This window comes from Hemicordylus capensis, chromosome 4 (genome assembly GCF_027244095.1).
Source record: "Hemicordylus capensis ecotype Gifberg chromosome 4, rHemCap1.1.pri, whole genome shotgun sequence".
Lineage (NCBI taxonomy): Eukaryota > Metazoa > Chordata > Lepidosauria > Squamata > Cordylidae > Hemicordylus > Hemicordylus capensis.
In genome coordinates, this window is record NC_069660.1 from 256286328 (window position 1) to 256312306 (window position 25979).

The 25979-nt window shown below is 43.6% G+C and overlaps 1 protein-coding gene across 11 annotated transcripts in view; it reads left to right on the forward strand.

The window, feature by feature from the left end:
* Positions 1–25979, forward strand: part of SNTG1 (syntrophin gamma 1) — a 437703-nt gene that overhangs the window by 292832 nt on the left and 118892 nt on the right. For all 11 annotated transcript variants that reach the window (XM_053247884.1, XM_053247887.1, XM_053247888.1 and 8 more), the window contains 4 exons: positions 8134–8236; positions 10936–11018; positions 20042–20172; positions 24336–24465. In XM_053247884.1, the coding sequence (XP_053103859.1) occupies positions 8134–8236; positions 10936–11018; positions 20042–20172; positions 24336–24465 (447 nt within the window). The remainder of the gene's footprint in view (positions 1–8133; positions 8237–10935; positions 11019–20041; positions 20173–24335; positions 24466–25979) is intronic.

Consider the following 25979-nt stretch of genomic DNA (forward strand, 5'->3'; position numbering starts at 1 on the left):
CCACCACCAGCGGATGTCCCCTCGCTCTCCTTCCCCCACCAATGTGCTGCGAGAAAAGGTGTGCTGCCCACTTCCAAAAGAGCCCCTGGTGGCGCAGTGGTAAAATGGCCATCCTGTAACCAGAAGGTTACAAGTTCAATCCTGACCAGGGGCTCAAGGTTGACTCAGCCTTCCATCCTTCCGAGGTCGGTAAAATGAGTACCCAGAATGTTGGGGGCAATATGCTAAATCATTGTAAACCGCTTAGAGAGCTCCGGCTATAGAGCGGTATATAAATGTAAGTGCTATTGCTATTGCTATTGCTATTCCACTGGTCTAGTCTGCTGCTGCAGTCTCTGATGATTCTTCCTTCTCTCCTGAGGTATCCTCTTCAAGAGAAACACAGTTTAAGGGCTCTCTCTGCATCCCAGTCCCTTTGAATACATTTTGAAATTCCCTCATTTTGTGTTTCCCCTATCCCTCTTTCCTCCTCCCAGCCAATGGGGCACAGTTCCCCATGACAATACTTGATTTGTATGACCCCTGCAAACTGTACAAAAGAGGCACCTTTTAAAAGTGATGATTCTCTTTATTTAGTGTGTGGGGGACAACTGGCCCTATCCATCCTCAGCACAGTATCCCTCCAGTGGGTTTTATCTTATGTTTCTCTTTTAGATTGTGAGCCCTTCGGGGACAGGGAGCCATTATATTTATTTATTTTTATCTATGTAAACTGCTTTGGGAACTTTTGTTGAAAAGTGGTATATAAATATTTGTCATATTCATATTCATATAACAAGCCAACCAATAAGCAAGGAGGTTGCAAGCCAATCAGAAGCCAGTGCCAGAAAACCAATCAGCAAGGGAAAAACAGGCCTCCAAAATGGTGCTTGGGACATTGAAATGTTTCAGTCGAAACAGAATTGTTCTTTTCTGAGCTCGAAAAAGGCCCTTTATTTAAAGGGTGTTCTGTTTCGAGCTTGAAACACTCAAAACAACCCATTTCGAGTGTTGCCATCAAAACCTTCTGCACATCCCTAGTATTCATTGCAGGCTACCATTGCTGTAAAGTGTTTGTTCCTCCATCATGATAACAACAATACTGTTTTTGCACATCGGAATAGGCACTAGGCTTCTATGATGGAAGAAAAAAGACCAAGTGCCTCCTATTTGGCTTCAGCGGAATGGCATTTCTTTATCCTGCCAATAAGCTAATTCTAGAATGCAACTCTCTATACAACTGGAACAGTGTATTGTTTCATGCTAGCAAGGCAGGCTCTCATAACTCCTGGGAAGCTCCGCCTTGGGGAAGGGCTGTAGATATGTCGGCAGGCATATAATTAGCATATGCAAGGGCCCAGATGCAATTCCTGGCATCTCCACGTAGAAGGGGGGGGACCCTGTCTAAAACCTTAGAGAGATGCTACTCATCAGTGTAGACAATACTGAACAAAATGGACCAAGGATCTGACTCAGTATAAGTAGTTTCCTCCCCCATTGTGAATTCAGCCCATATTAGTATATAGAACGATCTCATCTCAATGATTTCAGCACAGGAACCAACTTTCTCATAGGAAGGGCAGCACACATTGCATGCCAGGAGCTGAATCTTGTCCTATAGAAATGTGCAGCTTTCCAGATTTGCTACAGTTCTTAAGACTTGGTCAGCTGCAGTCAATCTCAGCCAGAAACTCAGATTAAACCCAGTTTTATTTATCTCTCTCTCTATAATTCTCCTAAACATATTCGTTGCTAATCCCATGGGAGGCAGCTCTTGAGAGAGTTTGCGAGCAGCTGCCTGGGGGACAGGGAGAAAATGGCAGCAGCAGCTGGCCGGCAGGGAGGGGAAGCACTGCCAGCCGGCAGGAAGGGAAAAGTTGCAGCCTAGCCTGGCTGGCAGGGAGGGAAAGCTCCCGTAGCCCAGCCCGGCTGGGAAGGAAAGCACTCGCTATGCCGGCCAGTGAGGGAAACTGCCACCAGCAGGAAGGGAGGTAAAGGGAAGCCAAGTGTAGAACGGACTGGGGCTGAAGGGGGGAAAGGACGGACTGGGGCTGAAGGGAGGGGGGAAATGACAGGGAGAACTAGGGGCACAGATGGTCTGTACTGGATCAGTTAGTTTATTTTATTTAACATATTTTTATACTGCCCAAAACTTTCATCTCTGGGCAGTTTAAAAACAACAACAGAAAAGTTAAAGCATTAGTTAAAACAAATAAACAACAACTGAGAATTTTTTAAAAAATGGTTAAAATAAATGACAGCAAAAAGGTTAACATTACAACGATTTAAAAAATTAAAACAATGTTAAAACTATTTTGAAAGAAGGGTAAAGCTAGTATAGTTCTAACCTGAGAGGGCCCCAGTGCAGAATTAGCCAGAAGAAGCGTAAGCATATAAGCCTCCAGTTCAAGCTCAATTTAGACTTAAGTGTAGATAGCTACCATTGTAGGTTTAGAGCAGGGATTCTCAACGTTGGGTCTCCAACTGTTATTGGACTTCAACTCCCATAATCCCCAACTAAAGGCCACTAGGGCTGGGGATTATGGGAGTTGAAGTCCAGTAACATCTAGAGACTCAACATTGAGAATCCCTGGTTTAGAGCTTAATAGTTTAGTTTAAATAGTAGAACCTGTGGTTAAAAGTGATTATTTCAGACAGGCTAAAAATGAGACAGACCTCTGCATTCTCTTGGGGCTGACAGTGTCCTATTCCCCCTTTTAATCAGCACCCATTGCCCACTTCCCTAAGAAAATTATTTTCCCAGGGCCTGACGCTGCCCTAATCACCATTCATGTAGTACTCATTGTAGGCTGGTGCAGTCTAATAACTAAGTCCAGTCCTTTAAATCAATCCAGTTCTCTTATTCTAATTGGCCACAAGAGGAAATTGAGGGAGTTAGCCATGGTTATCAGATGAAGGCTTACTTGCAAGGTAGTCAGCTCTTTGAGCACAAGGGAGCCTCAGCAATGAAGTATTAAGGATAAGAGGAAGCAGCAGATGAGTTTAGCATCTATACGGGTTTACTAGCAAGGTGAGAAGGACCCTCCCCAGCTCAGTTAAAAACTTACAACTTAAGAATTAACTTTCTAAATAAATGAGCCCTAAGAAATCCACAACAAACAACTACTAGTTATGAAAGTAGAAAAACAGTAAGGGAAGGGAGTGGGTGCTATTCAACATATTTCATAATATGCAGTATTACAACTCCCTTCCTGTTGGGCATAAGTCATGGATTTGTGCTTGGTGCAACAGGCTTTTGGCTCCCAGGGAACAACTTTGTTCCCTTGAAGCCAAGGTAGTGACCTTGATGTATCAGGGTAACCTTGTCCCCAATAAGGAGGTTCGTTCCTGGGCAGATGGAGTCAATAATCAGCCAAATGAGAGGACTTTAAGATCAAAACGTTATATTCTGCCTTAAGAACAGAGGTGTTACTTTGGCTTTTGCTCAAAGCAAGACAAAGGAATATTCAAACATCCATACCTTTATACAAGACAAATGCAAAAGTCATCCTCACAAGGAAACAGCATATTGATGCCAAGGTGCCTAACCAAGGCCAGAAAATAAACTCTAAACACGTACGCAGGCAGACTGCCAACATCTTCCTAGTCATATCAACCCCTTCTACATATCAGCTTCACTACATTCCATAGTCGGTCGCTGTAACCTATGGGGGATGGAACATTACCAGAGAAACATAGTTGTGACAGTGCTTTGCAATGACAAGCAAAGAAACATCTCTTGCAGAGAACCATTATTTCAAACTAATTCAGGCTGTGCAATTCTATGCATTTCTAATTTACTATACATCAACCTAAAGAAACAGAGAGTCAGAGAGGTATTTAGATCATACCTTCAGGGATGTGGTAGTGGCATTTCACTCCTGGATGGACAATTCCTCTGCTGTCATATATAGATGGAGGATCTCTGATAAGTAGGACATCATTCTGAGGAAGAGTGAAATGATCATTTAGAAATGTACCATCTCTTGGATGACAAACACACACATATCTTCTTGCAGTAAGGGTAATTCACCAGGGATAAGAGCTTTTAGTAGTGGGTAATTTGATCATGGAAGCCACCTAATGGCACAGCGGAGAAATGTTTGACTAATAGGTAGAACATTGCCGGTTCAATCCCTGCTGCTACTATATCAGGCAGCAGTGATATAGGAAGATGCTGAAAGGCATCATCTCATACTGCGCAGGAGAAGGCAATGGTAAACCCCTCCTGTATTCTACCAAAATAAAACCAATGGGCTCTGTGGGTGCCAGGAGTCAAAATTGATTTGATGGCACACTTTTAACCTTAATTTGATAATTAGGAACATAGATATCTTGGTTTGCAAAGGTGTGGAGAAATCACATTTCTGTGTGCACTTTTTGAGATTCATTGTTTGTTGAACAATTTTGGTTTGGCCTCAGGATGGATTGATATTATATTTATATTTATGTATCACCTTTCATTAAAGCATTTCAAAAAAGTGTAGCATTTTACACAGTGTACCTGATATCTTTATGTGCACTTCACATGGAACAAATCTCTAATAGTAGGCCAGGGTAAAGGGCATTGCTATGCATTAGAGTGGTTGCTAGAAGAAGAAAGAATCAGCCTGTCACTGAAGGATGGTTTGTACTGGGTCTAAGCAGACCACTGGGTGCTCTATTTATATGGGCCAGAGGAATACAGATTTACTACAAATATGTTTTATCAGTTGGTCAAAATTCTGTAGGGTGTGATTGGACTAAGCTGAGAACCACTGGGATGAAGAGTGGACAGGCAGACACCATAGCTTGGTCAAAATTCCAACCAAAGTTCTGAAGGCCAGAGTATATTAATACTAGCATGAGCAGAGAGAGACAGATTGTTGGCATGCATTGTGGACACAAAAGATGCAAGAACAACCTGAGCGGAAGGCAGGGAATATCTTCAAAAGATGGATGGAAGAGAGCCCAGGTGGGCAAGAGCAAAATTACTGGACAGGAAATAAGGAGCATTTCCTAGGGAGCTGAAATGCTCAGTCAATGAGGTGATTCTCATGACTGCCAAAAAGCGGGCTTTGCCTGCCCCCCATCCCAGCCCTCCAAAGGGCAGCGGGGCTTTGCTCGCCCCCCCTCCTCCGGCCCTCCATCCTCATCCTCCTCTGCTTCTGCTTGTCCTCCCTGCTTCAGCCAGTCAACCATCAGCTTTTCCCTCAGCCGCTCAACCATTCTCCTCCCTCAGCCACGACCTCCCTCAACCGCGACCCCTGTGGAGTCTCACCAACCACCTCCTGGCATGCACTCCATTCTCCCACGCTTGCACGTGTCGCCCCCTCTGGGCCCACCATTGGTTGCGGCTGCAGCGGGGGCAGAGTTTGCCACATCCCCATGCATTCCCCTGGTCCATCTACAGGAATTAATAATATAGAAGATTGTAAAGCACTTTTACCAACCTTTGATGCAGTCTCATTTGGAATACCATGTATAGTTCTCATCACAGCATCTCAACAAGTTCTGGTAAGAACTAATCTGCCTCCTTTCCTTTCGCTATAATCTTAGTTAATAATTACCATCTTCATAAGTTAGCTCACTTTCTCCGCAAACTTTTATGCATCCACCATCTTGGGTGGGTGACATCATCACAAACTATGCTATTGAGGTGTCTCTATGTGTAACTCACTACAACTGTACCAAATTTGGTTAAAATTGATTAGATGGTCCACAAGTCATCCCACTTGAGCCTCAAATGTCCACATATCCACTATCTTAAATGGGGTGGATGACACCAAAGTTAAAACAAGACTATAAAAATCACACAGTTTACATATGCTAAAATATAAAAACAGATCTAATTTTTTTAAAAAAAATTGATACCAATTTGGTTCATATTGGTCCAGGCATTGTGAAGTTGATTGGGGGGGGGGGGAGAGAATGCTGGGTGATCTCACAAGCTTAGTTTTCTTAAGGAAAGTAGGCTAAAACTGATATTGTAGAGCTGGAAAGGGTACAGAAGAGGGCTGAAGCACCTTTCTTATGAAGAAAGCCCACAACACTTCATCTCCTCCTTGTGAGTTTCTCAGAGGCATCTGGATGGCCAGTGTTGGAAACAGGATAATGATTAGATAGGCCTTTGATGTAATCAGGTGCATCTAGGTAATTTTGGACCCTGTACCTAATGAGTTTACTGGGCGGGGGGCTCCCTGCAAAATAAGCACACACACATAATAGCTGGGCTGGGTGCAGTGCATCTGCACCTCTAGTTTGTTGCCTGTCGCCGCACCTCCCACCTACTGTCGCCATTTTGTCACCCGCCCGTTGCTCCCGCCTCCTTCCCCCACCTACCCATTGCCGCCACCTCCTTCCCCGCCTGCCTGTTGCCACCGCCTCCTTCCCCCACCCGCCCATTGCCTGTTTCTTCCCACACCCACCCGTTGCTGCCTCCTTCCGCCCATCATTGCTGCCATTTTCTCGGTGCCATCTTATCCCCCACCGGCCTGCTGGCCAGCCGTTGCCACTGGTGCCATTTTCCCCCTCCCACCCACCTCCTTCTGCCCATCATTGCCGCCATTTTCTCAGTGCCATCTTATCCCCTGCTGGCCTGCTGGCCAGCCATTACCACTGGTGCCATTTTCCCCCTCCCACCCACCCCGTGGCTAGCCTAGCCAGTAGCTCTCCAAACTCTCGTGAAAGCTGCCACACATGGGATTAGCCACAGGAATTTTATATATACAGACACACTCTTCACCACAGACTGATAGGTCTGAACCAGAGTTCATTGGGGGTGGGGGAACTACACAACCCCCAAAGGATCCATACATCAACTTGATCATTACCCACAAACCCACAAATCTGGGTCAGAGTGCATTTGCCCAAAACAAAAAGCCCTACACAAGCCACAATGGATTGACTTAGCTTATTAACCATTCACAAACTAACTGGGACACAACACATGTCCATTGCTCCACAGTTTGAACACAAAACCAGCTTGGACATATAGTGCATTCATAAGGAAGAAGAATTAAAACAACAACATATGCCCCTTGATTCACAGTTCTCATGCAGACCTTTTGGATCACAAACTAACTTGAGCATAGTATTTTTTAAAAAGTTGTTTGTTTATGTAGATGTAACAGTTCCGCTTTCACTATATGGAAGTACTCTATGGATAGTGATAACTCTTTATTGCTTTTCCTATTTTCTATTGCAGCTTTTCTGCAATAGGAAAAAAATAATTAGAAATCACAGAGTGACCAATTTCCTTGGAATAAAAATACACAGAGTCCTGCCATCTTGGACTACATGTGTGCCCAATTGCAGAACTCTAAGACCAGCCATTCTGGAGAGGTAAAGGGCTGGGCCATGAGGGTGTGTGTGCGCATGTTGCAGTTTTTATGAAGGCAAAGTGTAGATTCCATCACATGAGGAAGTGACATCACAGTTCCAGAAGTTTTTGTAATTTTATGTCATAAGCCACTTACAGGACTTTGATTTTTGAAGTTTTATTTAATTCATAAAAATCATTAAAAATCAGTGGATTGACTGATCTGCTTCAAAATCCGAGTTCTGATTACCTGTCCTACCTCTGTACCAAATTTCAGAACTCTAAGCCAAGCAATTCTGAAAATATAAAAGGGATCCTCTTTTCCCTTGGAGAAAATCATGGTCCTTCTAGGATGAAATCATAGGCCTTCTAGTGGGCACACACACCTGGGCCCCCATGTCCATGCCTAACAGTGCCCCTGGATCTGATCCAGCAGGGCTCTTCTTGTGCTATGTTCTTAGTTCAACTCCAAGGGTTGCGTGCTCTGTTTAGGCAGAATATGATTCCATTATCATGTTTCAAAGTTTTATTATATAGGCTCCGCTTTTTTCTATATCTTAAATTTAGTCTCAGCTTTCACCAAATTGCCAGTTAAAAACCTCTGTGCAATGAAGTGCTTTAGCAATGCAAAAGTTGACGTTTTGGGTAGACATCAGATTTTTTGTATATTTTCTTATTAGTTTAAGGATATGATTCCTAAGATAGGGAGAAAGGCTGCTTTAAAAATGGCAAACTGCAAATTTACTTTTGTCATTATTTTCTTTTAACAGTTGTGCAATTAGTAAAAGAGGTGAAGGGCAGATTGTCATTGTAATCTGTGTGTTTTACATCTATCATTCTAATTTAATCCTTAGGTTCAAGTCCTTCGGAATGCTGGAGAAGAGGTGACCCTAACTGTGTCCTTTCTCAAAAGAGCTCCTGCATTTCTCAAATTGCCACTCAATGAGGATTGTGCATGTAAGCGCTGATTGTTAGTTCAAAGTAATTAGCCTTCATCATTCATAGAATCTCAGTGTCAGTTCACATTACTGTTTTCAGGCATGTTTCAAGATGTACAGATATGTTTTCTCCTTCATTGATAGAGTAGGAGTGAGGTAGATCGGTCATATGAACTGGGTGCTTCACCCTGTTTACATGATGAATTCAAAATGCTGTATTTGTTGACACTTATTCAGTTGGAGAGGAGCAGTGTGTCTGTGTCTCTCTCCACTTTTTGTGCTTATTTCAGCCATAGACATTTCTGCACTGGCCTGAATGAACTTCATCCCATCCAGTCTCAGAAGCTAAGCAGGCCGGGATCCAGCCAATGACTGTGTCTGTGTCATCTCTTTAAACTGGGGGGGGGGGACCCAAGTGATTTTGTGAATGGATCTCCCTTTCTTGCTTTCCAGATTTGCTCAGCTACTGCTATTAGCAACTTTTTTTCTTTTTCTTTTTTTTGCTGATGACAATATTGCGGTCTTAGTATGAGGTTTTCCATATCACCGGCACCCTCTTAGCATTCAGTTTTCAGCTTTGCTTTTGAATAGTGTTGTGTTCTCAAATGATTACAACTTGCTTTGGGAGCTGTTAAATTTATTTGACTAAACAATAATTTATATCAGTTTAAGGTCTTGTCCAGAGTACTTACATTTCATCTTTCAGTCAACGCAGAATGTCAGAGAGGTGGAGAACTGTTGGCTTTATCCCATAGCTTGATAACTGAGCTTGATATATAACACATATATCTTGAGGACTTTTCTATTCAAATTGAAGTCATGGGCTTTAACAAATAGATCTGCTTAAGTGGAGATAGACTGCATAGTTATCAGTATTTTGTTTTAGTTCAGCCATTTAAGTTGATTAGTCCCTGTGGGAAATAGCAGAAAAATGCAAACAGCTGTCTTCTCCTTATAATTTTAATAAGTTATAGGTTTGGGGAAGCAGCTTGCCTAGAGTGCAAGAGGTTGTTAGTTCAAATCCTCGCTGGTGTGCTTCCCAGAGGGTGCCTAGTAAATACATTTGTAGCCACATATATTGAGCAGCAGCGTTACATGGAAGTTCTGAAAGGTATCATCTCATACTCCACTTTTACCAGTGGAGGCACTGGTAAACCACTCCTGTATTCTACCAAGAAAATAACATTCCATGTGATCTCTAGAAGTTGACACCACTTGACAGCACAATTTTCCCTTTTCCTTTTGGATGCATAGTCCCAGATAGCTACAGTATCATGATGTCTTTGTGTGTTTTTAGTTGACCTGTTCAGATTATCATCAGGGTTTCCCCCTTTTAATTAGGAAAAATGAAATGATTTCAAACCATTTTGACAGATTGAAGCTCTTTGTGCAAATAATACTGAATAGCCTGAAACTGATGAAGCAATTCCTGATTTACTTGGTGAGAATATACTGGCTTCCATTCATTACAGCAGTCTCTTCTTCATCCACACTAACACCCAAGAAGGATTTTTATATTCATTTGACATTGTGAAAACAATTTGATAATGTGAATATCTCCTATAAAGTCTAAAAAATGTGACATTTACAGAACAGAATTCCTACTAACATTTTTTTTTTTTTTAGAGCCATAAGATTATTTAAAAACAAGAATGCTATCTTGGATTACCACATTACTTCTGTTTATATATTTGCTTCATTGAAAATCCTGATACTAACTGCAGGATTTTTGTTGGGTTTTTATGCAAAGAAAACCAACAATCTCTTATCAACTTTTCATTCAATCATAATAAACAACACATTTTGTAATGAACGCATGGTCAGATTATCTGTTTCTAAGGGAGTGAGTTATTCATAATATAAGGCTCACACACCCCTGCCCACCCCAGCTGTGCTGACAATAGAAAAGGGAATGTGATAACGTATTTTGGCTAATTAAAATTATAACCAGTTTTCTAATTTTTGTGCCAATCCCTTCTCCTTTTGTCATACTTTGCAAATAACATACTGTACCTCAATGACACCAGTCCACTGCCCCCACATAGTGAGTTTTATCTGTCATACATCGTGTTATAATACAAATTAAACAGTGTTTCAAGATATTCTGTGAAGGTCTGCTTAGAAAAATCTATAGACTTATACTTAAGGCTGCATTTGTTTTGTGCTACTGGGGCTTTTTTTTAATTAATCAGTTGTTTTTTGGTGAGCTCCACATGGAGAGTGGCTTTGTGAACAGGTGCAACATGCCCTGAGCTCCCAAACCACCACAACTTACTTGCAAGCCACAGAAGTCATGATGATTGAGAAACTGAATAAATATTGCACTTGTTGACATGATCATCTTCCATGTCAATTTTGCAGCAAAGTTTAATGTTCCAGCAGTACAGAACAATATTACTTTAATACTGCAAAACAATAACAACTCTTATACCAAAAAAATAAATAAAAATGGGGGGTGGGGATACAACAGTAAGGATACAAGATACAGAAGATTTTGATATATACCAAGAGACTCGGAATGGTTACACGTCATCATTATAATTTTGGCCCAACAAAATAGAATAAATCATATCATGGAATAAAAGACCACAGTTGTGTCCTATGTGTTGTTGACCCTTAAGAATGACTGTATTGGCAAACATGTATAAGTTTTGACTATGAAGTGTTTGTAGTGCCATAGGCCAAGATTCACTTTTATATGCATCTATATTTTATTAGGTATTCCAAGTGATCAAAGTAGTGGCACATCATCACCTCTGTGTGACAGTGGCTTACATCTTAACTACCATCCCAACAATACGGTAAGGTAATAAAAATCACCAATTGTCAAAAACAGATAGAGTATAAGATAGGATCGTGTTGCCCGAGAAGTGTGCCCAATCTAAGTGCATGTCAGCATTGTGTATTAGCGGAACTGAATTTGAAAGCTGTTTCACTTATTATTATTTTGCAATATCTTTAACCCAGTTAATCTACTGCATAATTTTAAAGTAAAATTTGAAACTCTAGTCCTGAAAGGACAATACAGTGAAAGTACAATGAAACAGAAAATGTCTACTAGAGACTCTATATGTTTTTTCCCATTTCTGATGGTAAGGATGATATAAATGAAGTTTCCTGTAATAGTTTTTTGGTCATGATATAGATATAGGTGCAGAAACATGATAATGGCTTCTGGCTTTAGTAGTGCAGTGAATTTATACTGAGACCAAATCTTCCCACCAAACTGGATTTTTTGGCCCCATTTCAAAGGCTGATTATGGCTGTGGACTACAAAATGGGATCCAAAATCTCCAAAGCATCTCTAGTCCCTGACAGAATTCCAATAATCACAATTCATCAGAAGTGTTTTGGGGCTTTGGAGTTTTCCACATCCCTCCTTGCACAGGTCAGGCTCTCTGCACTGCCATCCTGCCCCCTCATGTGACCCAATGGGACAAGGGTGCAGGGGTCAGCAGGGACAGACCAATGTGGAGTGCAAAATAACTGGCCAGCTTGGGAATTATGGTTCCCATGCTGCCTGAATATCTCAGAAATACTATGAAGCTCTTCTCACAATCGGTGAGAAGGGCTACCCTCCTTTGTTTTTGGGAAGGAAGCACAAAAGTGCTTACGTCCCCAGAGATGATCACAGACAAGTCCCTGGGTGGGTGGATTGCCCACCCAGATGAGTGGTGGCTCTCCTGTGGGCCGCCCACACCTTGCCATGCCTGGCCACTCCGGGGTTCAGACGCAGGGCACCACCACCACCCCCAGCACCCCAGTAATGCACCATGTAAGTGCATGGTGCATCACTGAGAGGCCCCCCCCCCGAGTGTGTCCGCCACAGCTGCAAGCGGCCACGGCAGACACATGATCACAAAGCCTGGTTTTGGGGTGCGCTTGTGCCCAAAACCTCAGTTAAGTGGCAGGCTACTAAGGAGGGCTCTCCACTACTGGGAGCTGCACAGCTCCTGGCAGTCCTCACATGTAGTGAAAACCAGGCTGGGCTTTTGCTGCTCATGAGAATAGCTTCTGTATGTTGTTGTAATTTAGCCTATGCCTCATTCCTGATGTTGATGGGATCTTCTCTTCTACCCCTTCCAGTAAACAATGCAAAGTAGAATGATTGTGGTAGGAAGGTGGAAGTTATCCTAGGTGGAATTGATACAGATTCTATGGTATTCTCAGTAATATCACTGGGAGCACCTGAGACTTAAAGGTCTCATTGACTCAGGGTTTATCCATTTTATAAAAGGATTACTTTCAGACATCCAGTGGATATCACATATATTTTTCTTCTCAGATCAGTTCTCAATTTGACATAGGGTAGTCATGACGACTTTGACCTATAATCCTATTTACATGAATGAGTCCATGATAAATTGCAGTTTTTACATTATTCCCCCCGCCCCTACATAATTCAATCAATTAATACTACTGCTTCCAAACATAAGAACCGTCCTGCTGAATCAGGCCCAAGGCCTATCTAGACCAGCATCCTGTGTGACACAGTGGCCCACCAAATGCCTCAGGAGAGCCCACAGGCATGCCCCCTCTCATGATGTAGCTCTCCTGCAATTGATGTTTAGAGGCATCTTGACTCTTAGGCTGGAGGTGGCTTATAGCCCTCAGACTAGTAGCCATTAATAGACCTGTCCTGCATGAATTTATCTAAACCTTCTTAAAGCTATCCAGGCTAGTGACTGTCACCACATCCTGAGGCAGAGAATTCCAACAACTGTTCTCTTAAAGAGGGGTATGGGGCTGTCCCATTAGTCTTTGCTATTCTGATCTTGAGGCACGTGGCCCCACACTTTGCTCAAGCTGAGCAACTGGCTGTGGGTCTTGGCAAACCCAGGCAGGTGAAAAGTTCACCATAGGGACTACAAACCTGTAGTCTTGGGCTGTATAGCCTTCTAAAGTAATATAGAGAGAGGGGTGCTCCCTGGGCTGCCTGGCAACATTCCCGAAGACCTTCATTCCAGGCAAGGAGCCATCAGCCTAGGAGTGGAATCCCTCTACCACATCCCTGAAGGTCCCATCCATGTACCTCTCTGACTCTTTGAGCTTCTCCACATCAACCACCTTGGCTTTGAGGCAACGGAACCTTCTCTGAGAGCCAGGAGCTCCTTGGAAAGAGTAAACACTGACGACTTCTTACCAGCGAGCAGATAGTCATACATGCAACACACTGCGCAATACATTGGGAAGACACACACACACCCACACCCACTGGCTTTCTCCCTTCATGACTGGTTTTGTTGGCTCTTTAGAGTATTTGGAGATTGTCTATTTGAAAGTCAGGTCTTAGCTGAAGTTGTCAGCTATTCAACTGTTCAAATTTTATTTCGTGGAAATATGAAAGAGGAAGTAGTTCTTCCCTTCTCTTCCTGCTGGGCTCCTTGTGATCAAAGGGGCTCCTTTTAAGTTCCCCTGCACACTTCCCCGTTAAACCAAGCAAAACTCCTGAATACCTGTTTGCTAATTCCTGTTAAACTCCCTGGCTGCCTCCTCTTATGTAGAGAGTAGGCTTCAAACTGAGGCAAGCAGGCTCAACAGGAATGTGGTCCTTCCCACCAGATGTGGCTCACCTCAGCCCTATCTGGCCCCTCCCACTGTTTCTCTCCAGGCAAGAGAGAAACTAAAAACTGAAAGCCACACAGCCACAAAACCAAGCCCTAGGAAAAACCAAACACAGACACACACACACAAACTGGGACTTCTCCCCAGGTACCAGCTCCTCAAAATCCCCCCTCCTCCTATTTGGTGGTTGTTGTTGTTTTTTTTTTTGTAGGGGAAAAAAGGTTGGTTGTGTTTGTTTTTAGAAAAGCTTGCTTACCTTCTCAAATCTGCTTCTCCTCTTCCCAGAGCAGGCTTCAAACTTAAGCAAACAGGATCAACAGGAAGGTGGCCTCTCCCGCCAAACCTGTCCCTAAAACGTAATTTAATCAAATTCTGTCATCTCTTGGAAGCAAAAGATAAGTTTCTGTGGTCCGTGTTATGAATGGCAGTTGAGCCCAATCCAAGAGCCCAAGAGAGTTTTCTTCTGATTTTGTTTGCTTGAGTGTCACTTAGCAATACATCACAGGTGCTGACCGACCCAGAGGCTCAAATAAACACCTGAATTGTTACAGCACTATTCTTTAGTATCCTACCTCCAGAATTGGCTAGAGGGATTCAATCAAGAACATGTTGACACTTCTTGCTTTTGTGCAGGCTAGAAATACTTCATTAATACTTTATTTTCCAAAGACCCTTGTATTTCTTCTTCTTAGTGCCTGCTGTGTAGAAAAAGAAAATGTTATTTCTCAGGTCAAGATATTTCCCCACCCCAACTATAGTGTCAGTAAAGCAGAAAATATTAAAGGAATTAATGGAGGAAAATGGCCACAATCCAGAACCCTATGCAGCTAGTTACTGTCATTACCAGCGACATGAGACAGAGTTTTGTGCACAAATTGAGTGATTTTTCATGTCTGTTTCCAGCAATGATGGAGGAGCCCTCTTGAATTCATTAGTGACAAGGAAAGGGTTATATCACTGGATCTTTGCAGATAGTTCCTTTGGTCTAAGATTGCATACCTGCCAACATAACCCTATTTTCCCGTTTCCCTGAATGGTGTACCTTCACCAGAAGATTCAACATGAAATGGTTTTGTTGTAAGGAAACTATTATTTGTCTGTCTATAGGCGAGTTCCCAACATTCTGTCACACTAGCATGATCAAGAAACAGAATCTGGAAAGGACTATTTAGATAAGATCAGGCTTGATTGTGCTGTGGTCAATAGGAGCAGGGTAGAAATTTAGCCCTCACCACAATGTTGTCCCCAAATACACTCTTTTACTTTCTTCTACAAGAAAAGTGTGTGTATGGAGAGGTTTCTTCTCAGGGTTCCTTGGTGTGAGGGCAAAAATAATTGCCTTCACTCTGGCTTATGATGCTGCCACACTCTGAACCAGCTGTAGTTTCTGGACTACATACAAAGGCAGCTCCACATAGAGTGCATTGCAGTAATCCAGTCTGGAGGTTACCAGCAGATGTACCATTGTTCTGAGGTCTTTTATCTCATTAAAAGGATGCAGCTAGTGTATCAGCTGAAGCTGATAAAAGGACTTCTGTCCACCACCTCAACATGGGACGCCAGGGAGAGGCTCAGATCCAGAAGCACCCTCAGACTGCGTACCTGTTCCTTCCGGGAAAGTGTGACCCCATCCAGAACTGGCTGATAAAACTCATCTTCTGATTTTCGACCCCACACAATAATTACCTTTGTCTTATCTGGATTCAGTCTCAGTTTGTTATCCCTCATCCAGCCTATCACTGCCTCCAGGCAAGCATTTAGGGAGGTTCTGCCTACTCCCGATGAGGTTGACATGGAGATATAGATTTGGGTGTCATCAGCATACTGATAGCACCCTGCACCAAATCTCCTGATGATCTCTCCAAGCGGTTTCATGTAGATGTTAAACATTGGAGACAATACGTTTCCAAGTTGAAGTTGGGAAAAAACATTGCGATGGAAGTCAAACTTGTCCATCACCCATGATATGAAAGGCCCAGTATTCTCACAAAACCCTTTTGAGGGAATAATAATAATAATAATAATAATAATAATAATAATAATTCAATTTCTATACCGCCCTTCCAAAAATGGCTCAGGGCGGTTTACAAAGAGAAATAACAAATAAGATGGCTCCCTGTCCCCAAAGGGCTTACATTCTAAAAATAAACACAAGACACACACCAGCAACAGTCACTGGAAGTACTGTGCTGGGGGTGGATAGGGCCAGTTACTCTCCCCCTGCTAAATAAAGAGAATCACCACGGTAAAAGGTGCCTCTTTGCCCAGTTAGCAGGGGGAATGTGTTTCTGTTGAGCACATGCACTTGGGATGTGCGAGCCGACTCACTTTGAGTTGGACTTGATATCAAGCCAGCCCACTTTAGGCAGTCTGAGTTCAAACTGGACCACCACCACCCCCAAAAAGGCAGCGTGGTCCAATTTCAAACTGGACCACCTCCAGTTCTAAGGACTGGCTCACTGACTGGCTCATCGACAATACATGTAAAGGGGAATCCATCTACAATTCCCCTTTTAAAGTAAAGGGGGATTCCCTAACCTAAGGAATGAGGGGTGCTAGGGACTAGACTGGGTGTGTGGGGTGGATGGCTTAGTTTACCACCAGCGGGGATGGCGACAACATTAGAGGTGGGGCTGTGGGCTCCTCCAACCAACTCCTCTGGCTGGCTGCCTAAATGACAGTCCAGGCTGGCTATGGCCCGGTTTGGGCCTATGTGCATGTGCAGAGGCGATTTGAATCACCATGAAAATCACATAGTGATGTAAATGGCCTCAAATGCACAGAATCTTGAACTGGGCTGCAGCCGGCCTGACTTGTCATTTGTGAGGCTGGCGGGCAAGTTGGAGGAGCCCCCGCTGCTGCCTCCAATGTCGCCACCATGGCCCCCTCTGCTGTCCCCGCTGGTGGGAAAGTAATGGAAAAGATTCCCTTTTTGCCACCGACCCCCTTAGGCTAGGGAATTCCCCTTTACAAATATTACCCTCGAGCTGGCCCGCCAGCTGGCTTGGTCCAGTTCGGTGTCTGGACTGAACCTGGTTTGCCTGAGCCCAGACCAGCTTGGTTCGAATCCGATCCAGATTCGAACCAAACTGGCCGAACACTGGCTCTCACAACCCTATTTTAATGGAACTGCTCTGGGGGAATTTGTGGGAATCCCGATCTACGTTTTAGGCTTGTGTGAGGGAAATAGCTAGCTTAGAATGGAGGAGACCCACCTGCAGAATAAATTTGTTCAAAGCTTCGGTTGTGGAAAGAACTGAATGGAGAGGTTAAAATTCAAATAAAATGAGGTTTATTGAAGGTTTTGGGGGTACAGGAAGAGAAAATAATGGTTAAGAGCAATAGTATTAAGCTAGTAGCAAGACTAGCAAAACCAACAAGTTACAAAGGATTATGTTGTGGCTCACAAGGAGGCAATTTGGCTTGAGTTTCCAAATTAAGTTCACTCAAGGCTGACAAGAGAAAGAGACAGTTTTGGATTATAGGAGAAATGAGGAAAAGGAAAAGGAAAATTTGAGCATAGGGGTTATACACTACCTCGCTGCTTCCCAGAGGAATGCTGCGAACCCTTTCAGCTTGGTCGTGGCCAAGAGGCTTCTCTCCTCCAAGGCAGGCAGGCAGGTGGGAGTGGGAACCCGGGGACCATGCAGAGGTCCATCAGCCAGGCAGTATTAAAAAATGAACCAGAATCTCGCAGCCAGGACCACTGTGCAGACCAGGTTAGGAAAAGGGCCGGTCTGGAAGCGAAAGGTAAAGAAGTAGTGAGAGTCAAGGCAGGACAAAATGGAGGTGCCTGTGCCAAGACAGAGGAAGATGATGGTGGATCAAAGGCAAAACCACTTGGTGAATATGAGATAGGGACATGAGTAACATGCAGATCCCAGGAGACACAAAAAGCGCACAGATTGATGGTGTCCTTACTAGTTATAATAAAATTCTTGCCCGAAGGCATTATGCTAAATGCACCTTGCAAAGGTGAGCAAAAAGGGGAAAGCACAGGGTGATGATGATGATATTTATTATTATTATTATTATTATTATTATTATTATTATTATTATTATTATTAATTTGATTTCTATACCGCCCTTCCAAAAATGGCTCAGGGTGGTTTAAACAAAGAAACAATAAATTAATAAGATGGCTCCCTGTCCCCAAAGGGCTCATGATCTAAAAAGAAACATAAGATAGACACCAGCAACAGTCACTGGAGGTACTGTGCTGGGGGTCGATAGGTCCAGTTACTCTTCCCCTGCTAAATAACAACTACTGCAAATGAGCCATTGTGCTATTCAAAACTGAGAAGTGGACTTCGTGGAGAAAAGCTAGGGAAGGTCTGAAAGGACCCGTGGAGGGAGAGGCAAAATGAACGCATTAGAGTTTATCTTTTGTGTCTTTTCAGATTATCTAGGGGTAGCTAAAATGTAAACAAGCTAGCTTCCCGCGGCCCCGAGTCAGCCATTAATATGCTTGTTAGCAAAGGAGATGACCTATTGCATTCTTATCGCTCCTTTTTGAGGAGGTGCTTTTTTACTTAATCTGCTCTGCAAACATAGGGAGAATACTTGGCTTATTCTTAAAGAGTCTTTTTTAAAGACCTCCCCATGCTATCAGTCCCCTGATTACTGACAGGTGGGAAGCTGGAGTAGATGTGATTTAATAAAGCACTTAAAAGAATAAGACTCTTTAAAGAAGAGTCTTCTTTAAAGAGTCTTATTCTTCTAAGTGCTTTATTAAATCACATCTACTCCAGCTTCCCACCTGTCAGTAATCAGGGGATTGATAGCATGGGGAGGTCCTCCTGCAGTCCTGTGCTTTGAACTTGACCTAAGAGTTCCTTCTCCCAAGCAAATTGACATGCCCTTTTAGTCAGCTACTGGTGAAGCAAAGTGGGGATCTCACAGTCCCGTGAGATTCGAGTGCAAAACAGTGGGAACCACAGGATTGTGGTTCCAAATATAGAGGGGTGCTCCTCGGGGGAACCCCCAAACAGGCTCTCTGTTAGGTAACACCTAAAACACACCGCTCCTCCCAGAGGTGCCTGCTATATCAAACATTTCCTCAGTGCACACCCAACCTGCCATAACTGGTATTTTGTCATATACATAAGCAGTGTGGGACCTGTTGCCTTGGACATCCAATGCATGTGTGTGCCCTTTTAGACCATGCACACTATAACGTCCCATCTAGCTAGTGGTCTTGGGAGCCACATTCCTACCAGTAGTACTCTGGTTTGACCACCTGCTGCAGGCAAATGTATCTTAGGGACTGAATCCTTGATGCTTCCACTTCCTACCAAGGGTGTAGAGGTGCAAAATTGACATTTCAAAATAATGATATCAAAGGAATTACATATTGTCCAAATGTAGTGGGGGAGGGGATTAGTCCAATAGCTTGAATCTTTCCTTATCAGATGAGGTCATGTGGTGAGAGGTCTGTGCTACAAATTATGGATTGGAATCTCATATAAGATCAGCTGGGCACAATTTGTGATCCTGCATGCCTATACAGCTTCACTGAACTATCATCTTCTTTCCTGGAATTTATTGGCTTGCAGTAGGGACTTTATAATATTCTTAATAGAATATCTTTGTGAAAATAGCAGTTGTTAAACATTTAACTGAGATATATTTTTCTTTGGGGGGGAAATGCAACAGAGAGTAGGCTTAGAATCATATGCACAGATGACAAAGACTGACAAAAATAGCATTTTAGAAGAAAAGAAAATCTAATTGGCTTAAATAGACAAGAATAATGGAAGGAGGTTCCATTTGCTATATTGATTGATTAATAGATTGATTGCATTTCAATCAATCAAGGCCCATCCAACAACTCTGGGCAGTACACAACAAATTTAAAAAACATAAAATCAACATTTTAAAAACACACTGCTTAAAACAATATAAAAACAATTTTAAATCCATTCAGAGCCATTTAAAATCAATTACAGTACTTAAAAACAATTTTAAAACCTTGGAAGGCCAGGCCAAACAAGTATGTTTTTAAGGCTCTCTTAAAGGCCAACAATGAGCCTAAGCTGCGGATATCTGCCTGGAGTGTATTCCATGGGTCAGGAGCAGCTACAGAGAAGACCCGGCTCAGAGTCACCACCAGACGTACCAGTGGTAACTGGAGATGGACCTCTCTAGATGACCTCAATATACAATGAGGATCATACAGAAGAAGGCGCTCTCTAAGGTAGCAATTGTAATGATTGCTGCTAAAGCTAAAATATCAAAAAGATTTGAAATACTTTTTTAGGACACACTTTCGTGTTCTTCATGGCCTACATCTCCGGGGCTTAGATGGGAGAAGAGGTGGTGTGATCTTCGATTAATCCCGCTCCTTCACTCTCGATTCTCCCAATATCTCCCAGGTTCAGATATGTGCAGGTAAGTAGATATAAAACATACTATCTGTTTCCAAGAGTATAGTTGTGTGTTGGCGTGAAAGATCTGGGGTAAGGTTGATAACCCATATGCACTAGATTGTGCTTTTTTAAAAACCATTTTACCAAGAAAGTCTCAATAAGGAAAAGATTATGTTATAGTTGCTAAGACTGTGGAAGAAAAGAATAAAATTAATATACTGAAGTATGATGATTTTGTCAGTGGTTCTGGATACCAGAGGAGCAGATCATTTTTTTCCATTTACTGTTTTTAATAAATTACTTGAAGTAGTATTAAGCAGAATTATGGTACCATTAGCTAATTGTAAGATTCTACAAAGTAAATTAAAAGGCGGAATGTGTTGACAATTTTTGGCTGGAAAATCTAACACTTTATTAAACTGTGGATAAGGCAAAGTATATGACTAAAGAGCTGGATTCAACATGGAAGCTGTGACATGATTTCATCTTCTCAGAGTATGCTACATTGGAATAATCTGGACCTATGCACATTGGAATAATCAGAATTCTGACATCAGAATTCCCTACTGACACCACCAGGAGGCATTGGACCTTGGGGCAAGTGCCCCAGGTAGCGTCCGGGCGGGGGGGCTTTAAATTGCTGTCCAGCACTAGCATGGGAGCAGCTTGGAAGTCCAGAGATGATTGGGAGTTCAGGGCGTGGGCAGGCAGGGAGTGTGGAACTGCTCCCTGGGAAGCCCACGAGCACGAGCTTCAGGAGATTTTAGTCATAAGAACAGCCCTACTAGATCAGGCCCAAGGACTATCTAGTCTAGCATCCTGTTTCCCACAGTGGTCCACCAGATGCCTCTGGGAAGCCCACAGGCAAGAGCTGAGGGCACGCTCTCTCTCCTGCTGTTGTTCCCACCTCTTCCTTTGAGAAGTCTTGTGCAGGATTAGGGGTGTGCACGGAACCGCGGAGCTGCGGTCCGGCACTGGGTGGGGGGTTCCAAAAGAGTGGGGGGGGGCTTTACTCACCCCTTCAAGAATTCTGAAGTATATATTCGAGTAAGCGGGCGGCATACCTCCCTGCTGCCCGCTTCACTCCCCCTCCTCCGGCGGCGCGCATTTCTCCTCGTGTTTCTGGCTTCAATTGCAATCGGGCGGCAGGGTAGCTCCCAGTCCCTGCCGCCCGGCTCTTCAATACCCCCGTGTCTCGGCTGGCGGCCGCCCCCTGCTTAGACCCAGGACCCCTGCTGCCCCTTCCCTTCCAATACACAGGCGGTTGGCAGGAGAGCTCTCCTGCCGACCCCGTCCCCTTCCCCGGCTGCAAATGGCTTCTAGGAAGCCTTTTGCGCGCCTGCGCAAAAGGCTTCCTAGAAGCCATTTGCAGCCGAGCCGGGGAAGCGAGCGGACGGCAGGGAGTTCTCCCGCCGCCCGCTCACTGAAGTTAACGTTAACTTCAGCGAGCGGGCGGTGGGAGAACTCCCTGCCGTCCGCTCGCTTCCCCGGCTCGGCTGCAAATGGCTTCTAGGAAGCCTTTTGCGCAGGCGCGCAAAAGGCTTCCTAGAAGCCATTTGCAGCCGAGCCGGGGAAGGTGACGGGGTCGGCAGGAGAACTCTCCTGCCGACCGCCTGTGTATTGGAAGGGAAGGGGCGGCAGGGGTCCTGGGTCTAAGCAGGGGGCGGCCGCCAGCGGAGACACGGGGGTATTGAAGAGCCAGGCGGCAGGGACTGGGAGCTACCCTGCTGCCCGATTGCAATTGAAGCCAGAAACACGAAGAGAAACGCGCGCCGCTGGAGGAGGGGGAGTGAAGCGGGCGGCAGGGAGGTATGCCGCCCGCTTACTCGAATATATACTTCAGAATTCTTGAAGGGGTGAGTAAAGCCCCCCCTATTCTTTTTGGAACCCCCCACCCGAACCAAAACCACCCCGTGTCCGGACCGGTCTGGAGGCCTTTAGAATGGCCTCCGAACCGGTCCGTGCACATGCCTATGCAGGATTACTGTCTCCAGAAGCCCATGCATTTTCCCAGCAGTGTGTGGGCTTCCTGGGGAGCAGTTCCATATTTCCTACCCACCCCAAACTCCCCATTGTCTCTGCGTTGCCCAGCCACCCCCACGCCAGTGCTGGGTGGTAATTTAAAGGGTCATTTCCATCTGGTAGCACCAGCAGCATCACAAGTGCTACCCAGGGCACTTGCCCCATGGTCTCATGCCTCCTGGTGGTGGGGGTAGGTAGGGAATTCTGCCATGTACAGGTCTACTGTATATAATCCTTATAATGCATGCAGGGTTATTGTTAATTTGAAAGTGTTTCACATCCGAATCTCCTTGCATTTGGAAAATGTATCTGTCAGGAAGAAGGCCTAGTCAGACATATTCTTTCCATTTTGTACAGCTTGAGGAAGCACTCAGTTTTCCATGGCAAAGTAACTAATGTGGTAGTTTATCCTAACCTCTGTGGTTGGGCTAGGGAATTAGTGGCCAACATGATGGGCAGTGTTCCATCGAGGCGAGGGACCCACTGGGTCTGTGCTGCTGCTTGGAAGGACTTGTGTCTCTACAACAGCCTAATTGCTAAGCTGCTGGGTCTGCTTTTGAAACTGTGCAGCAGCCCCAGTGGGTCTGTTACCTGCTGCTCATCTTATTAGATAGTTTTAGTTGGCTCTGATTGGAGTCAGGAAGTTAGGTGAGGATTGTTAGGTGAAATTCCAGTCAGGGCATGCACAGACTTATGTAGTACTGCTAATGGCCAGGGATATTATAGATCAATTTACTGACCGCTCTGCCAATCAGGGAATTCCCAAATAGGAACTATTTGACCCCTAAGATGGGCAACCAGCATTCTCTCCATTGTATACCATGGTAAGGGGGAAGTGGAAGGTTGTTGAAATGAACCTAATGAAAATGCTCTAGACTTCCATGGGCCAGGCAAGTTTTAAGAGAAACTAATAGACATTTGTTGATCAACTGTCATGTGATGTAAGGAATGTATCTGTCACAAATGTGACCCAGTTATTATGGATGGCAGATTGATTATGTATGAGTAGTTGTTACCATTTCTGAATTTCCTATGATGTCTAATTCTTAGGCCATAAATCATCACTGAAGAATGGAGTTGTGGAACAATTTCCTGTCAAGTAAAATCAGGGTTAAATTTTAGGTCATGAAATAGTGTCCAGCTCTTGTGACTTCTAAGCCACCCAAATTCACGAATGTTATTTAGGCCTGGTGCCAAAAAGATTATTAGCCAGAGAAATTGGACTCTTAGTGCTTCAGTGTCCAAAGGTTTTCTGTAGGCTTCATAATTACCTGTCACTTGGAGACAGTAAATCAGTTCACTCTGCATTATGGCAGACAGCATAAATGTGCAGAACAGCACTGATACAGAATGCATGGCTGCGCCCATTTATATCGATGGATATATCACACATTTTCATTGTATTTCGTTTATATCAAAAAGTTGAGAAAGTGCAATGAGAAAACCATTATAGTTCTGTGGATCAATTCTGAGTTCTCCAGTCCTAAGTCTTTGAAACAAACAAAAAATCTATAAAGCCCACAAATATGGAACATAATGTTTTTGTGTTGTTACATCATGGTGGCAGAAGGTGGGGGTGAAAAGAAGAATTCTTAAAAGTAAAATTATCCTATTTTTAAAATTAAGATTTTTCTTTTTATTGAAAATCATTTGTTCCATTTGCCCTTTCTATTGATAGTGATCCTGAACAGTCCATATACATCTATATTTTGTAGTTATATGTATAAGTATAGAAAGTAATATATGTATTTCTTAACAAACTACACATTGTGTTAAGGTCCCACTCACCCATCATTGTTAAAAGTCTGTGAGCTTTTTTTGGTTACATTACTGCATAGTCATTAACATGAAGGTCTAGCTGGAAAGCCTACATTTTCAAGTTTTGTGACCTTAGCAAATCGCCCAGTATGAGCAATCTGTGTTGAGTTGGTTTTGCAGGTTTTGCCAAGATTTATCTGGAGATGTGCCACATACAAAAGCCAAATATAGAAAGGAATGACTCATGCAATAGAAAAAGCAATAAAAAGTTCAGTGGTTGACTTTTATTGTGGGGAAAGGGTGAGGGAGATTTTAATCCCCCTCCCCCCAGAAATATTATTAAGTTGGCAGTGTTGAAGCAGATGCAGTTGTCTTCTGACCTTATCTGTTATGATGTGTCTATAGGCAAAATGCATTCCAGGTCATTGCTGTGGATGGCGTTTGCAGTGGAATCATTCAGTGTCTCTCTGCTGAAGACTGTATCGACTGGCTACAAGCAATAGCAACGAATATTTCCAACCTCACAAAGCACAATGTAAGTATAGTTCTGAGTCGTTCAGCAGATTTCCCAGTTGCAGTAGATCCCAACTGTCAGAAGGGCCTCATGGATGTAAGCATAGGATTATTTGTGCATAAAATTTGCTTCAAGCTTCCCCTGGGAAGTCAACTCAAGTCTGTCATCAACTCAGAATTTTTGAAACCTTATTGAAAGGCAAGTTCATTCTCCCAGAGCTGCATAGTTCATTTCATGACTATCAGTATTATTTTCTCTTTTTTTTCTGGGTACCAACCAGATTTAAGAGAACAGAGTTGGAAATAAAACTAGAGCAGGTGTGGGGCTTTAAAAATATATACAAGCATAGGAAGATAAAGTTTTGCATCTCAAAAAGCAAGTTTTTATTAGCTTTTCTAGAATGGGGCTCTGATTTCACATGTTAAGGTTCCCAGATGTTTTCCTTTTTGTTGCAAGGAATGATTTAGAATAATGCATTAAATCTGGAAGGTGCTCAGAAAAGCAAAGTGGACAGAGTTTCATTACCCTTCGGAATTCTCTTCAGAAGAGAATTGCTCTTATTGCTCTCCCCAATCTTGGTGGACTTTCCACTCCCAAACCCCTCCCATCTTACCCTCTGCCTATTCTTGTCCTATATTGAAAACTTGCGTGTCAGGGCCAAACTAAACATTACATGAAGCACAATGTTTCTCCTTGTATGCTTGCCCCACCACAAATAGCAACTGTGGGGAGGAGGGCCACTGATCCAATCTGGGGCAGTTGCACAGGTTGGAGGAAGAAGAGACTTAACCCTTGGATCCAGGGGTGTAGCAAGGTTGGAGTGGGCCCAGAGACAAGATTATAAAATGCCCCCGCCCCTTACTGAAGCTCAGCTCATGAAGTAAAGAAATCTTAAATGAGGCTGAATAGTGGTAACAAAAAGCATAGTAAAAAATTTTGTGTTTGTGTCTCTGTGTGTGTGTGTGTGTGTGTGTGTGTGTGTACAATTCATCCTCCGAAATTGATGTGAGTGTTAAGACATGTAGCTACCAGAACAGCATGTCTTTCTCTAGTACCATTAAATGACTTGCATCGTCCACAGTTTACAAAACCTTAAAAAAAATAATCATGCTATGTGCCACAATAGAACATCATCCTAAATTATTTTTTTAAAGGAAGGAAGCCCGGGTTGGTGCGCGGCTGGGGGACTCAGTCATGTGACTCACCTCTGGGGGTCCCCCCAAGGCAGTGGGCCCCCAGACAACTGTCTCCCCTTGCCCTATTATAGTTACGCCCCTGCTTGGACCCCAATGTAATCCCTATCCAGAGTGAGCCTCCCCCCAAATCAGCAATTTGACCTTGAAGGAAAGCTACCATTGGTGCTCATGATAGCCACTCCACCCCCACACCCAAAGTAAATAGCAAGCACAGAGGAGCTTAAACTGGATCACAACTATGGTGAGTGAAAAAGGTTAAATCCCCTCTCCCTGCTGCCATGGGCTTGATCCAAATGTCTTTCTTGTGGTTGTTATTTGGGGGGTGGGGGGAGGAAATGT